Here is a 16,256-nt window from a genome sequence, read left to right as displayed (position 1 = left end):
TAGACTTGCATCTACAACTAAGTAGGTATCTATGGTCATGACTCATGAGACATGAACAAATTAGTTACCTACTTATGATTTCATATTTAGATCGCTTATTAATGATAGTTCACTCTGTCAATGAGCAAAATATATAGATTCCATTGATTTTTAAAGCTTTTTATTAGTTGGACTCATTCTTACGTTGTTATTCCGTTGAATTGGTACAGATGTTTCGGCTATTTCCTATTGTTCGATATACTTAGTTGAAATTTCGCAGATACGTGTTGTTTGGATGACAATAAATGATTATAGCACCATTGAGCGTCACTGATGATAAAGGTGGGCAGTAGATATTGGATCTCTCTGATGGCATATGGCAGGAAAGTCGAATTTGGATTCATTTGTTTTGTTTTCATGAGTAGCCACTTTCGAAAAACATGAAAATAAAAGCCTGAGGATTATACCTAGATGGAACGCGAGTGGGCACTGAAACTCAGTCCTATCAGAATAAGATAAGTAGGTAGAGGATATTCGGAGGTACCTACTTAGATTTATATATTTTTTTGTCACAAGTTTCAATCTGTTTTCTAAGAATTAAAATCTAATAATTAATTTATCGCTGAACTCTTATTGAAAAAGTTTAATTAGAGCACAAAAATTTTATGTCAAGAATTCGTGAATAGATAAAATTAGGTAGATACTCTACGACCCTTAACAGAACAAAAGGAAGAACGTTGAAAAGATTTTAATTAATTTATAAGCAAGGCATCTATCTCAAGATCTTCTAAAATGGGAATTAAAGATCAAAGATAACATTTCTCACAGGTTTCAGCAGACATCAAGACTATAGTGTGACGATAAATTGTTATCTAAATAACACGTAATAAGAAAATAAGAATCACGTTCGTCATGCACGCAACACGGAAACATCGCGTTAAAATTCTTATAGGAGGTACGAGTGTCAGGCTGAGATCTATAGAACGCACTTTGACTTTGCTCAGACTCAAGAAACTGTTAGAACGAGACAGAGTTATATCGCTAGCATAAATCTGTCTCGTTTTAACTGAAACTTAAGGCTAAACAAAGTCAAAGTGCGCTCATCATAGATTTCAACTTCAGCCGTTCATCGTCATCGTTTCAGCCTCCGGACGCCCAGTTATGAATATAACCGTTTCCCAAAGAGCGCCACCACACCCGTTCCTTAATCTTTCCCAATCCTCAACCAGACACTAAAACTGAGCTCTATAGGGCGCACTTTGACTTTGCTCAGACTTAAGACACTGTCAAAACTAGGCAACGTAATAACGTGGCATATTTTTTTTTAAGAATATTAGCCATGCCAATCATGCCTAATATTCCCCTTTCCCCTCCAACTAAGCGTAAAGCTTGTGCTGGGAGTTCTTGTGTTGGAATGGGGTTTGAACGCCAACCTTACGAAATTCAGACCGCTCTTCAACCGTTGAGCTATTGAGGCCCTAGAAAATCTGTCTAATTTTGGCTGAAACTTAGGTCTGAGCAAAGACAAAGTACGCTCAATAGTTCTCAGCCTAAATCCCCAATAATTTTTGTTAAGTTTTTATAAAAGCCCTTCACCCGTGTATTACTTATACCTACCTAGTTTATATTAGAGAATGGCGATAATTGATATGGAAGCATTTGAGGTTAAAACTCTTGTAAAGTATAATAATAATTCTTCAATTCTAAAGTTAGTGAAGCTCTACACATCCTTATATTTTATTTTAGATTTTATAAAATAGTCCGCAGCATTAGTGAACGCGATTTTCTGACTAACACTACCTTTTCAAATGGAGTCGTTCTCGTTTTAACTCAGCAATGCTCTGTCTGAAGTAAACTGGAGTATTATTACGGAACTCAAACTAGTAGTTCGTTAGGATATTAGATTCCCAATCCTGTTGACAATACGATATCTGTGACATCACTGATCAGATAAACATTTACCCCGTGTTCGGTTTAGACGAGAGCGTTCGTTTGTAGGGTACTCCAGATATCAATCGTACTACACATCCTGTTCACAATAATGTTTTCTTTGTGACTACAGGTAATACAAATCGAAGCCTCGTCTTCGATGAGTTAAAAGCTCTATTTAAAATTCTATATGCCTATCTTTAGTCTGTTCCTTATTTTTTTTCGTGGGAACATTCGTCATAGATACCTATACCTACCTCCGCCCACATAGAGGTTATGTAGGACTTTTACTGAGTAAAACCCGACGGTGTGCCAAGCATCGGTGGTTGGGCTACGGCACTGGACTCGTCCGTGCTACTCACTGGCACCGTCAAAGGCCCGCCAGGAACACAAAGGTCCAGACTCGAAAATAAGATTACGACTTCTTGATGAGAGAATGTGATGTGATCCGCCAAAAAAATCGATTGTTTTCTGTTGCTAGTTCAAGTTCGGTACCACATGAATAAAAATCTATTATGAATATCATATCTAAAACATTTAAAGCATTTCGTTTAAATTAGTATGTTACTAGTACTACTAGTAAATTAGAAAAGCAATCGTCAATTCTTTGGCCACATTAGCATTGTCCAATCAATTTGTAAAGTTTCTTTCACGTCATGAATTGGATTTTATTAGCCTAGCCTAGCCTATAGAGTACATTAATCTAACCTATAACCTACTTTACAACTAAAATTTTCAAATATAAACATAAATTTGAAAATTCCGTGCACGTGTAAGCGACCTCAGTAAATAAAAGAAAATGTACCAAGCATTTTCTTTACGATGGAACGACATGCTTGCGAAATCAACGGGGGTTTTTGGCGTTGTCTCGGCGGCCTTGTTTTGTAAGATACGTCAATTCCTCCTCCTTATTCTCTATTCACAGTGGTAGCGTCCTACTTCCACTGCCTGGACAAAAATCTTTTGTATTGCTAGTACCTATAAAAAATCACGTGTCGGGGACGCCCAACAAAAATGTAGCTTCTGCACATTTTTCGAAGAAAATAGTTTGTGTGTGTGTGTGTGTGTGTGTGTGTGTGTGTGTGTGTGTGTGTGTGTGTGTGTGTGTGTGTGTGTGTGTGTGTGTGTGTGTGTGTGTGTGTGTGTGTGTGTGTGTGTGTGTGTGTATGTTTGTTACTCCTTCACGCAAAAACTACTGGACGGATTGGGCTGAAATTTAAAATGGAGATAGATTATACCCTGGATTAGCACATAGGCTACATTTTACCCCGGAACATCAAAGAGTTCCCACGGGAATTTTAAAAAACCTACATCCATGCGAACGAAATCGCGGGTATCAGCTAGTTCAAAATATCCCAACAGTCACGACGTTTATGCTAGGCTTGTACTTGTTGTTTGTATCATATAGAGAGATATAAAAACTATGAAAGTGAACAGAGACTGCTCGCACAGTGGTTGCATCTCGAAACAGTGTAGTGCGGGCTAGAGCATACGTAAATGATAGGTGAAAGGAACTAGAAGAGTAATAAATCGTATCACAGTATATTGAAGTAGTAGATACATTATTTATACTCTTTGTACTTACATAAATACGAACGCGTACAATTGTTCAAAAACAAGAACATAAAGACGTAAGATATTAAAGAAAATGATTTTTCATTTCGATTCACGGCGGAAAAGCATACTGAAATTACTGAATCGAACACGAATTTTCTATACAATCTGATCCAAATTTAATTTGAGCCACTTTTATTGCGGCTTCCGTGTGCATATTGTGTCAAAGACGCGACGAGCCCGAAAATTTATGTGCCGTTTTTATCTAAAAGGAATCCGGCAACCATAGCAGGCTTTCATTTTGCTGAAAAGCGCAATTTTCCCCATTCACTACGGCCGCCTGAAATCGTTATCCTCTGCGCTCTGCTTCGCCCATTTCCTAATAGCGGAATAGCGTGCACCTAGCTTTTATAACGTCTTTGCTACTAACCTAGTAGATACTTATTTATTAAGAACGATAATACTTTTTTCGTTTTCGTAATGGTACGCGTAATTATTTAGTTGTAGGCATATAACTATGTAATAAGTGTTATGTTTCATTGACGGATCGTCAAAAACCATGTCATTGTGAGGATAGGAAGACTATACGTATCCATGAGCTTACGTTTTAAATTAAATGGAAGGTTTTCAGATATTTTCGGTGCGTCTCGTAATTACTTTATCTTATCTCACCTGGCCTAAGTTTAAAAGCAGTTTTAGTAAAAGTTTATATTCATAGGCATATATTCAATCTCCGCACCAGCCACTTCTAGCTTGCACTCTGCTTGTTAGTCATGCGCTTAGTCTCAAACATATAATTCATCTCAAGTCCCATCCTTATTCCCAAAGCTTACCTAGTTGAGCTCAGAAATCATCTCCTAACTCAGATGTTGATGTACATAAATACTTTAGATACTTATTTTTTATCGGAAGTTATTCCACTGACTAAATTTTCTTATCAATTGTCAAGTAGGTACAAGCGTCGGTTAAAGTTACCAATCTTCGGAAATGACTCATAGTCATAACTTTAACGAACAAACAATAAACGCGTGTTAATTTAAGGCGCTCAATCATTTAGCTATGGACTTTTCAAGCGCATACGCTTGTATATTAATTACATTCTTATTACAACATGTAACAATTTTGTGTTTAAGACCAGCTTTTGGCATCCTATCGAAATGTTTTATCGCTGTCACTCAACTCAAAACTAAGCCATGTTTTAGATTTAAACTTTGTGTGTATACAAACGGTCGGGCTAACTGAAGATGTCTGATTTGTTTTGATGGGGGAAGCTCAAAAGGCTAGCGAATGTTGCGGGGCTCTCACTCAGCTAAGGAAAGTGAGTCCCTCTCCCCTCCCTCGATTCCCAGCCGGCGACAATGGTGCGGGTGTGCGGTCGCGTACCTGCTCGTGCGCCGCGATGCGCACCTCCGCTTCACCTCGCCACGGAAACGGCCACGAGCAGGTAGCGAACTGGCGGCCTAGTGCTCAGTTCAGTGCGCGCGCTCTCTCGCCGCCGGTGGTAGTGTCCAAGCTGCGCGGACGCACGCGCGCGAACCGCGAGCATGCTCTCTACGGCCAGCTTGTGAAGTGTCATCCTAGTGCATCAAACAACTGACGACATGTCCTGTGAAAGGAGAACAAAGGCCGCCCGTTTCCTCGAGCTGCGGTGAGTTCGCCGCATCATGCTTCCTGTCGCGACCGACCAATCCTTTGTTGAATCCTCGCTAAGAATGACGTGTGTCCGTCTCTTTTCAACGCGGTTACCTGCCAACCGAACAGATGCTCGAAGTGCGTGTCTTGGTTGACTGTCGGAATATTCTTACAAGAATAGCCTGACTTATTGCAGTGCCGAGTTAGCTGCGGAAATGCTTAAGGAAATAATTATGAATGCTATTATTCCTTCCAAGGATTTTTCAAGAAGTTGTTAAATAATAAGTTTCCAGTTAGTAACGTTAACATGAAGTACAAAGCTATTATGTGTAACCTTGAGAGACTAAGTTACGAAACCAGCGATCCGAGCACATGTAATCTTAACAAAATTAGTGGCCGTGATTTTCCCTCCCAGCTTTTCAAGGTTTTTAACCTTCAAAATTCAAAGTTGTTATTGGATTCTTCGTATTAAACCTCGTTTCTTATTCTTAACCACTAGGAATTAGGTTTAGACGCTTTGTGCAACAACATTTTTAGGGTAGATGTATATGCCCACCTAGATTTTTAATATCAGGCAGAAACCCTTATGATATTGCTTTGACAAATGCATAAAAAAGATATGGATGCTATAGCATGAAGAACAACTTTCTGGTGGAATGCAGACGGCTGGGCAATAATGGCTCAGGCACAGATGTGAGGAGCTCCCCGCCTCGCCTCCCGACCTTGAAAGGCTCTTGACCAGGCCAGCTTCGCCGATGTTGTATTTATTGCAACCTCCACGATCCGTACCGACGAGGTTATTGACGTCTCGAGACACAACAATTCATTTTCATGGGAACACGTTACTACGACCACTGACTCCTCTAATGTTCGCCTTCTCCTTGAACGATTGTTCTCACGTCGATCTTGTTTTAATGAATTACCACAATACCTATTACGTCACGCCTAAGCTTGTTTTCCGCATTTGAAGTTTGATAGTTAACCATGTGAGTCACGAACCGCACACTGCTCATAATTTGGCTTTTATTATACTTCTTAGGTACTTCATACTAGTTTCATTAAAGATGCGCCAGGTGAAATATCCTTTTAGCACGGTAAAGCAATATTTTTATATATCTCGTATGCGTGTACATATTTGTATGCTTTCCACAGTCCCGAGCATCGTCTATAAATACACTCGTCAAGCAAGCACGGGCGTAGGATCGATGCCCAGCGAGTCCTAGGTGAAGGCCGATTGTTTTAGTTCCTCGCCCTTTAAACACAGCATCCCATTACCTTTAACTGCAACTGTACTGTACTTCACTTTCCAGTCTTATTTAAATACTGGTGGTATTTACCACAGTTCACGACAGTTAAGAAACTTCTAACAAAACGTCGAGGCTTCGACGTCACTGGCAGGTGTCAAAAGTTGCATTTGAGCTAGTAGCCCTATTTTCATGTGATTTGACATCACCCATAGCCTAATATTTGACATATCGTCGATTCAGGATCAAACCGAGTGTTCCCTCACTCCATCGATGTATCACTCTAGTTCACTCTGTTATAACTGCAACTGTACTCTACGACACTTCCCAGTTTTATTTAAATACATACCACCAATACCAACTCAACCATTTATATCCGATTAGGTATCGATTATTTAGGACGACCTACAATCAGATAAATTCAGAATGTACCATATGGCGACAGATCGACACTTCAAAGCGAATGAGGTCGGCATATGTTGCCGCTTTCACTCCCTACATCACAATCACTATTACGTATATTTATAAAATAGGCGCATATGCGAATGGCATGTTTATATCCGTTTATAGCAACCATGCAAATGCTCGTCCAATGAAATTAAGTATGCCAGCCGTAACTTCCGCATATTATAATTTACGATTATAAATTACGAAATAACTTTTCTTTCAGAAGAAAAATGTTACTGTCTCCCAAACCTGATTTATAATCGCATTCAAGAAGAAGTTTACTTTCCTTAAATTAAAAAATAAATGTATTACGCTATTTAGCTTTCATGACTGCCACAGATATACCGAGCAAATCCTTACACATTTATCTTCTTTGCAAACACTTCGCAAGTTCTATTTAATGTTGAAATTTAATTAAAATATCGATGCCTACTACGCTTATGGTCAACAAAAATAATAACTAACCCAATTGTAATTAGTTTAAAGAGTTGCTAATGCACGCACACTCGCCGCTGAGGGTAGTTTTTGCTTCTGGCAGCTGGTAACCCTACTAGTGACTCACGCACGTCCTGTATCTGTGCCCCAGTGTGCCGGGGTGAGTGTCAATGACCCCACTCGCAGCCCCATGCAGCACATATTGTATGCTACACGATTTATTCTTTGCCCTTTGTTGTTCTGTGTTATTTATAGATATAACAACCCTGTACATTTTTCATTTATACGCATCTAGATTATCCGTACCTAATACCAATTATACACGGGCCACTGTGAATGTTGTAAGTCACGGTGTTGTTTCACCATGTAATAAACTCTTAGCTATTTTATCAATCTTTTTCCTCAAGAGTTCACCGTACATTCAATACCGGAATATCAACTTCGGACGTCATCATAATTTACGAAATAAAAATATTAATATCGTGCAATCCTGAAAGCATAACGGTCGAAATTAATAATTAATCAAATGATAAACTTATCCACAATCTGTCGATAAGTTAGCAAAGTTGCTATTTGTCAAAAATTGCATGGTCTTTTCTTGACAAATAACAACGCTACTAAGTAGGTAACTTATCGACAGATGACCGGTGGATTAATTATAACCATTACGTTGATTACATTAATGATATAAAAATGATGCACATCTAGTTAAAAATTAGTCTATGGTTTCATATTTGTATCTAAAAAAACTTTACAACACATTGCTTAGTAAGAAAATAAGTGACACAAATAAATCAAATAAATGGTTCTTACTAAAAGAATCTATAAGTAATGCCATTGTGGTAATACAGAAACATTACAGCCGACACCCGCGAGCGTCCCATCGCGCCGCTACTATTATACCGGTTTCCAGTTCCAACTGCATCGTCGATGCTTCCAAAGAAAAACAAATGAAACAATCGACTGCTCACTGCTTGTTTTCTTTTTTGAGCTCGAGTCTGACGATCTTTGCTCTGTTGCTATTTACTTTGATGCCCGGGAATCCAACAGCCGAACCTTTATGAACTTTATCGAGTTAAGAATTCTGAGTGAAACTATTTAAACGCTGCCATTCAAACAATGCGGATTCAGCTCATTTTCACTGTTGCAACAACTTAATTATAATTATTACCCGTTATAAAGAAAACTACAGTTATCAATTTAACTCCAACATAATGGTATCGTTTTTTTTCGTTTTTTTATCCTTGTTTTTTTTATTAGGTTGCATTTACTTCCTATATTATTATTATTATTCTATGAGGCTCAAGGTTTTGGTGAATTTTTCACACCAAAGACTCAAAATTTTAATTCTTAAATATTATAAACAAGTAGCGGAAAAGTTTTCCAAAGATAAGTTAGCATTTGTTTTCTCACTACTTATTTGTAAATGTCACTGCAATTAAGCTGTTGTCTTTAAAATCATCTGGATTTTTTAAACATTTTAAACAATATTTGGAATGGCAAAAAAACAGCATAATAATAATTGTGTCATGATCCTTTGGTATCACAGACGACATCGTCGTTCAATATAATTTACGAGTAGGTACGTCCAGAAGTTTACGATTTCGTTTATCTTGTCTTCCATTATAGCCTTGTATCAGAGTGAACTACTTGTGTGCCAAGGATTTAAAAATAAGCCTCCTTTGAATTGGCAGGCAGCTCTTAATCTCTTCATGTCCACTATCTTTTATTGTATTTCCGTACTATTTCATTTCTATCCTAGAGTACCTACTCTGATTTTGTCGTACGATATCTATGTATTCTTATAATGCCTTTGAACCACGAGTCTTCCGCTTTCGTTTTCACTATTGCCGCAAAATCCTTTGTGGAATATTTCAAAGCTTTGACTTTTTAAAAAGAGTATTTTTTTTTTAAGTTTAATTTATTAAATATTCAACATACTGCGTTAATACTTTCACTCTGGCTGTAATTCCTCGTGTCTATAAATATACAGAATTCCGTGACCAAGCGATGGACGAACATAAACTTATAACTCTGCGGGTGGTACGTCGCTTATTTCGCCCCAGAGGGTTTTTAAATTACAGATGTTCCTGATGTGCTTTTTTAAAATGGATTTTCGATTAAGTTATTTATTTCTCATTAGATATACATTAGGAAACGTTATGCGTACAAATATCGGTATTCCATTGGAAGGCGAGATGGCTGAGTATTGCGAAGGCATTTTTAAGGTGGAGGGCGTGCTTATCTGACGGGACGGGAACGGGGTGGAAGGGGGGCATCTTTGTTCGCCCCGCGGCATCTACAGCCACTTAAATGATTGCTCGGCTTTGTCTTGAAGCTACAGCTGTACCTAGTTTTTCATAATATACCAACGTCAGATTTTTGAGATTTTGCTTTTATCGTCCTGGAGCTGTTAGCTTTAATTAGTTTATTTATTAGCAGAAGCTGAAATATTAATAAAATATCGAATATTTCTAGCTAGACTCGTCATAATATGTAGTAATTACATACGTACATATAATATGTTGAGGGTAACACTAACATATTGACGATAACTTTCATTCCAAGTAGGAACCTACTTCCTCCCAGCAAACTTCACATTAGCTACTTTGGAATTAACTGGTTCTAACAGTTTCCTTGCTAAGTAAATGAATAAGTTAAAACATGTGTTGGCGTCTTTTAATTACAATGAGACCACCATGAACAATAAAGTCTTTTTGCATTTGCGATGGGCACGGCTTCGCGGATAATTCATATGACGCGACGACGCGTCAAAAGCCTACACAATTCCCTTGTGCGAAGGCCATGTTTAAATTGTTTTTACCTTCAGTCTGTTGTTAAGACCTATTGTAGGCCAATGTTCAGCCAAATACTGAATGACCTAGTTTCTTCTCTCATTCTCAAAGCTTCCTTGAATTTTTACAAAAAGTTCTATGAAAAGATTTTTTTATATACCCTGTACCTACTACGGCACTGATAAAAAAGAATGATTAGCGGTGTTCTATATGCACGATTAACTTTTTCTAGCTAACTAATTAATGCTTGTTAAGTCATTGAGGTACCTATATGGTAAGATTAAAGCGGTATTCAGGTTTTACCCTCATGTTCAGTTTATGTAGGCCTGATGCAGGCGCGGCGGCGAAAGCAGCGCTCCCTTGACACGCTACGGCGCGCGCGCATTGCTGTCAAGGCCCTCGGCTACCGGCGCATACGCATGGAATCCGCCAACCGACCGCTTAATCCCAGAGACTGTCGTAAGGTTCCCTATAAAACGATACATTGAGATATCATCACAAAATTCTGTATACAAACAAACGCTCCTCGTCCTAAAAACGTTCTTATTAGGTTCATCCACGTCAACATTAGGTACAAGTGTTCAAAAATCTGCTGACCACTACTCTGAAATTTTCGTCTCATACCTAGAGATCTTTGTTTTCACAAACAAATAATAATAATAATTAAGAAGTATTTCCCTGCTTTGAAGAATTCATACATTATTTTAGAGCATTCAGCTGGTTTCCATAGTTGAAATCATGTTCAAAGGAACCAGAACTAATTTGCTTTTACAATCTGATTGGTAGTAAAAATTTATCTCCATCGTTTTGTTTTCTTAGGATAGGGCCACTAATTAATGTCAACAAAATAAACATTTCTTTTTTAAAATCTCTAATACAATCTAGCACACTAAGAAACAAACAGCATCAGCATACATAAACAACTATAACTCATACCTAAATCATAACATAAAACGTTAATTCGACACGTTGGATTTCTTATTCTACACTTAAATCATTAATTGCTGTCATTTATTACCTTCGTTTACCTTATTTGTTATTTTATTTTAACACGTGTAAAATGTTTTTATCTCAGCGTTTCATTGAAACACAACCAATTCTTGTAATTCAATGAAATAGTAGGGCATTTTTAGTGTACAACCTAGATTTTTTATAAGTACTATTATTGCTATGGCATTCGTAAAAATGTCTCCTTTGTCTATTCTCACTACGGGGGCACTTAGTCATGCCAATTAAATGCTCTTAAGTTTTCTCTATTAAAACATTTAAAGGTCTCTAGTTATACCTGCAGCAAATTACCAATGTGTAAACAATATCACCATAATTAAACAAACTAACAAGTCATTTATTTATTTATTTATTTTACATCTGATTGAACGGCAGTGCCACTTATACGAACTAGATGATTAATTATTATACAAATACAAAAAGAAAAAAAAAAAGGTAAAGATAGAACAAAATATGATACAATAAAAGATTTTAAATTTAACATAACATAAAATTACAACATAAAATGGATGGCTCGTTGGATTTCGTATTCTGCACATAAGTATATCATTTTCTTCTGCACCTAATTCATTCTTGCTGCCATTAAATCCCTTTGTTCACCTTGCTTGTTATTTTATTTTAACACAACTAAAACCTTTTTTTGCTCAGCAATTCATTGAAATACAACCATTTTTTTTTAATTAGCTCAAGAATCTATTGAGATATTAGGTAATTTTGTATAAAACCTAGATTTTTTACCTTCTGCCTAACCTCCACCTAGGCTGTGGCTCTGACCATACAATTACTACCCATATTATAAATGCGAAGTGGTGTTTGTTTTTTCACGCCGCACTGCAACGGATCTACGTGACTTTTTACATGGATATAATATGTAGTTAAGACATGGCGGAGAGAGAAAAGCAAACGGTTCCTGCGGTTCACGCAGCAACAGATAATAGAATGGATCCACATATTTTTGTGCGTTTATACAGTTAAAAACGTAGCGAGTGACATAAATTACATTTTATCTCGGAAAAGGGTTTCCACGAGATTTTTAAATGCCAAAATCCACGTGGATAAAGTCGCAAGTATTTTTTATTTTATCTAGATACAAGTTAGACCTTGACAGCAATCTCGCCTGGTGGTAAGTGTGATCGAACCCGGGACCTCCCACTAATAAGACCACAGCGCTTACCTGGCCCTAGGGAGGCAGGGAGGTCGTATTGCCTAGTGATAAATATATTTGCTGTTAGATAATACTAAGCAAATGAACGATTGTGTGACAACTGGGCGGAAGTCGTGAAAAACAATTCCGCAAAAACATATTTGCAATTGCCATATTTGTCGAAGTCTTGTATCATCTGTTCATTGTAAGACGACTAATATAAATATTACAAGTTCTAGAGTAGAACTGTTATTTAAATATGAATTATGATACACCGATGTCCGATAGTTAGCCTTTGTGTTACCACTTGCTATCGTATTTTGTTCTTGCCTGATTACTTCAGTTCTGGTTCTTTCTCATTAAACAGATGTATGAAGACTATGAAGTGTTGAATTTTTTTTGTTAAGTTTTTCTAGTATTGGAATCGCTGTATTTTGAAAACGTTTAATAACGCGGTATGGCTTAACATTAACTCAATGTATTGTCTAAGATTAATATAATTAATTATCATAAAACATTCTGTCAGTTGTTATTTTGCTTTGATCATAAATCATTTAAGAAATAACAAATTAATTTTTTGCTTATTATTTGCGGCTCGCCTAGATCTTTGCGAGTCGTTGAGATGTTTTTGTGAATAGTTCAACTGGCGTTTTCGTTGACGTGTTAGGAACATTACAATATTTTTATAATGTGTGGCCGCAGTTTTAATCGCCAGTATAAAATAAGCTGCCGTTGACGCATCCTTGACATGTTCTATACAGTGACATGCGCACGCGTCACTGCCGCGTTATGCAACCACCCGTATCATAATGCAATGTTTCTTATATCATCTGAGCATTCCGATCCGTTAATCGTTAATACGTACGGGTAAACATCGGCACGCCTATTTAAACTAATTACAAAGGATATGTAATTAGTTTAAATAAGCGCGCTGTAGGTATAACAGCTGATGAGTTCAGTGATGATGATAATCGTGTGGTGTGGTACCTATTGAAATATTTTTAAAAAAGGTTAGGTCTGTAGCTGCATTTAATATTACACCCTAGATCTGAGGCAGAGATCTATAGAGCGTACATTGACTTTAGTCAGACTTGTACCAGAGACACTGAACTGACTGCGACTGTCTGGTTTTAAAAGTCGGAGCGTGCTCAAAATTACGCTCTAACAATGTCAGGCTCAAAGAAGTGCAAATAGATTCAACTTGAAGATTGCAATAAAAAATCAAATCTCAACGTAGAAGTTTGTTTTATATATGTATTTTAGTAGCAGGATAGGATTTTAATTAAATAACTTACGTGAATTATCAATTCTCCCGCATGCTCCAAAATTATAAACGATAAAAACTTATTAATCTCAAGGCTTCACTTTTTTAATTTACCTCTACTTGAACCGGCTCTTCTCTCTGTCTCTCCCTCATTCTTTGCCTTAGAAACTAAGTTTTAATGAATTCATTCGGGTGTCAATTCAAGTTTGTATCATTTTATTATATTGTTGATGAAATGAATTAAATCGTCAAACGAGAATTCATTAACATTATTAACACAGCGCGATAGCCTTGAACTACCGTACCTAAACATTTATAAACTATACTTATAAAACTAAATTAGACAGAAACAAGAAGCAATTTTACGAGCTGTTCTCGTGTCTACCCCCATATTTTAATGATTCTTTGGAAAATAACATATCTTTCCCTAACTCTATGTGTATTGTTTATTGAATGAAAGATTTTAAATATTTGTAGAGTATTTATTATACGTCCATGTATGCGTATTAGAAAAAGTTCTTACGAAAATCAATTTGACAAGTACCCGTTCAGGGCCAGGGAAACTGCTAAGTAGATTTTTCCTTGACACAAGGCCTGTCGCAACGCCGGCAACGGTTACAAGGTTACTGTGACATGCCCTAGCAATTATTTAATTGTTATTTAAATTATTTCACTTGGAGACAGATCCTCAGTCTTGAGATTCGATTAAAATGTTGATAAACATAATTTGACTGGTTATCAAATTAACTACATTTTAAAACGCAACGTGCTGCTTGAACTGCACAACATTGTTTGCAGACACAAGAAACTACTTATCATATAGCAGATACTACACAAACTACTTTTCGTATTGAAATCACTTTATTGGATAAACTACACTGACCCTAAAGTAGGGTAAGTCGTGTTGATCCGAATAAATATATTTTATTATCGAAAGTGCGGGTCGAATTTTTTTCATTACTCAGACCGTATAAGGTGTGGGCAAAGTTCTTGAAGAGGTCTCTTTCGCAAGGCGCTCCTTACGGCCGGGTCGACACTTTCTCCGGCTGTTTCGAATTATGTGAATTGGGCGACAATACTTGCTGTAATTTTAACTTTTGAACTTTCGACTTCATTGTATTGTGATTTACGAACATCCAAATATTTCTGCTAGTTATCTATGTAGAAGTTGTAAGCAGATCCAGAGTCATTTCTTCTTTAGGAAGGTAAGATTGACTTTTTGGAAATTGTCATAAATTATTCTTTTTTACATAATAATCACACTACATTGGTATTTTTCGGAAAAACTGTATTAAGGCTTAAAATCAATGATAAAGTTTAAGTTTTGAAGACTGCGACACAAACGACATTTCTGTAATGGCACTGGTCACATGATAGGTGTAACGTCACACGCTAGTGAACAAGTTACCTTAGGTTCACATTGTGTGAACATTATTAGGAACAATTACTGTGATGTTTACGGGATTTTTAAAAACCTAAATCCACGCGGACGAAGCTGCGGGCATCATCCTAGTATAAATAATTTTCTTATCGATCTACAGTGAGCGTGTTCAAAGAAGCTCTTCACATTAACAAGCTTCGAGTGTGTATGGAAAATAGTGGAAAGAGAAATTACTTGTAATTTTCTGATAAACTGCGACGTGAGTTTATTAATATTATTAGCGATACTAATACAACTTCCTCATAATGATAATCAATACATACTGATTTAATAAAACTATACTAATAAAAAAAATTGAAGTGTCTGTCTGTAATTTCGAACCTCAGTTTAGAGAAAATTTGCGACATCGTCCCATAAAAAAATTGGATTCCTACTTTTCAATCCTGATGCTGTAGGGGATCTAACCACGAAAATAAATGTGATTTAGAAGGGAACTGTCGGTTTTATTAATTGATATTGGAGGCATGTATCTACCAAGTAAAGACTTTATCGTTGAACTCTAGGACCCAACTCCTCAACCCTGTGATGCTGTAAGGAATTGCACTCCTAAATCATGGTGATCCCGCGGGATTTTTAAAGAATAATGCGCTTAAATGTTTTACGAAGTTTGGTAGGTACAGAGATACCTTGCATCCCCAGGGACGGGCTACTATGGAAAGGCTACTTTTTGTCCTGGATACTCAAAAATACGCACGGGATTTAAAAAAATCTAAATCTAAGCGGGCGAAGCCGCGAGTATCGTCTAGTGTATTAATATTACTTTGCAAAAAAAAATACGTGGCATACTTATTTAGAGACTCCTTCCTCCTTCTAACTTGCAAGCTAAACTCTTAAGAGCGTAGGTATGCACGGAAACTTGTTAATGAGTCTTCGGAGCAAAGTGTGAGACGTTGCGCCATGTACCTATTCAGTAACTTAACAAACTAATTTCCTTTTCGCACACAGAAAACAAGTTTATATTTCTTGAAAAACCCAAAAAAAAAATACGTAGTATGATGTTAAGAATTAAGATGTTTTTAGGGCTCCGTACCACAAAAGGAAAAACGGAACCCTTATAGGATCACTTTGTCGTCTGTCTGTCTGTCCGTCTGTCGTGTCAAGACAACCTATAGAGTAGGTACTCGCCGTTGACCTAGAATCATGAAATTTGGCAGGTAGGTAGCACAAGTAAATTTTCCTTTTTGGTAACGAGTCCAACCTGATATGTTAAAGCGCATTTTTTATTTTGTGCTATAAAACAACATACCTACATGCCTAAACTTTTTACTACATTTAGTATCAACACAGTATATTTGAAAATAGAATCGTTATAAAATTTTATTACGTTGTTATATCAAAAGCAACTAAATAACGGCTCATAAATCTGCGTGCTCCATTTCAATTA

General features: G+C 36.9%; 1 protein-coding gene across 4 annotated transcripts in view; it reads left to right on the top strand.

The window, feature by feature from the left end:
- The window catches only part of LOC123873770 (protein gustavus), a 95,313-nt gene that overhangs the window by 61,884 nt on the left and 17,173 nt on the right, over nucleotides 1-16,256 (top strand). The window contains exon 1 of one of the 4 annotated variants that reach the window (XM_045918796.1): nucleotides 4,910-5,110. The exons of the other annotated variants lie outside the window; for them this stretch is intronic. Coding sequence (XP_045774752.1) covers nucleotides 5,064-5,110 — 47 coding nt within the window. The 5' untranslated portion in view covers nucleotides 4,910-5,063. Of the gene's footprint in view, nucleotides 1-4,909; nucleotides 5,111-16,256 lie in introns of those variants that run through there. 4 annotated transcript variants of the gene reach the window in all.

The sequence above is a fragment of the Maniola jurtina genome, chromosome 17, assembly GCF_905333055.1.
Source record: "Maniola jurtina chromosome 17, ilManJurt1.1, whole genome shotgun sequence".
Taxonomy (NCBI): domain Eukaryota; kingdom Metazoa; phylum Arthropoda; class Insecta; order Lepidoptera; family Nymphalidae; genus Maniola; species Maniola jurtina.
Note: the sequence above shows the minus strand (reverse complement) of the source record. Positions and strands in the feature narration are given on the sequence as shown.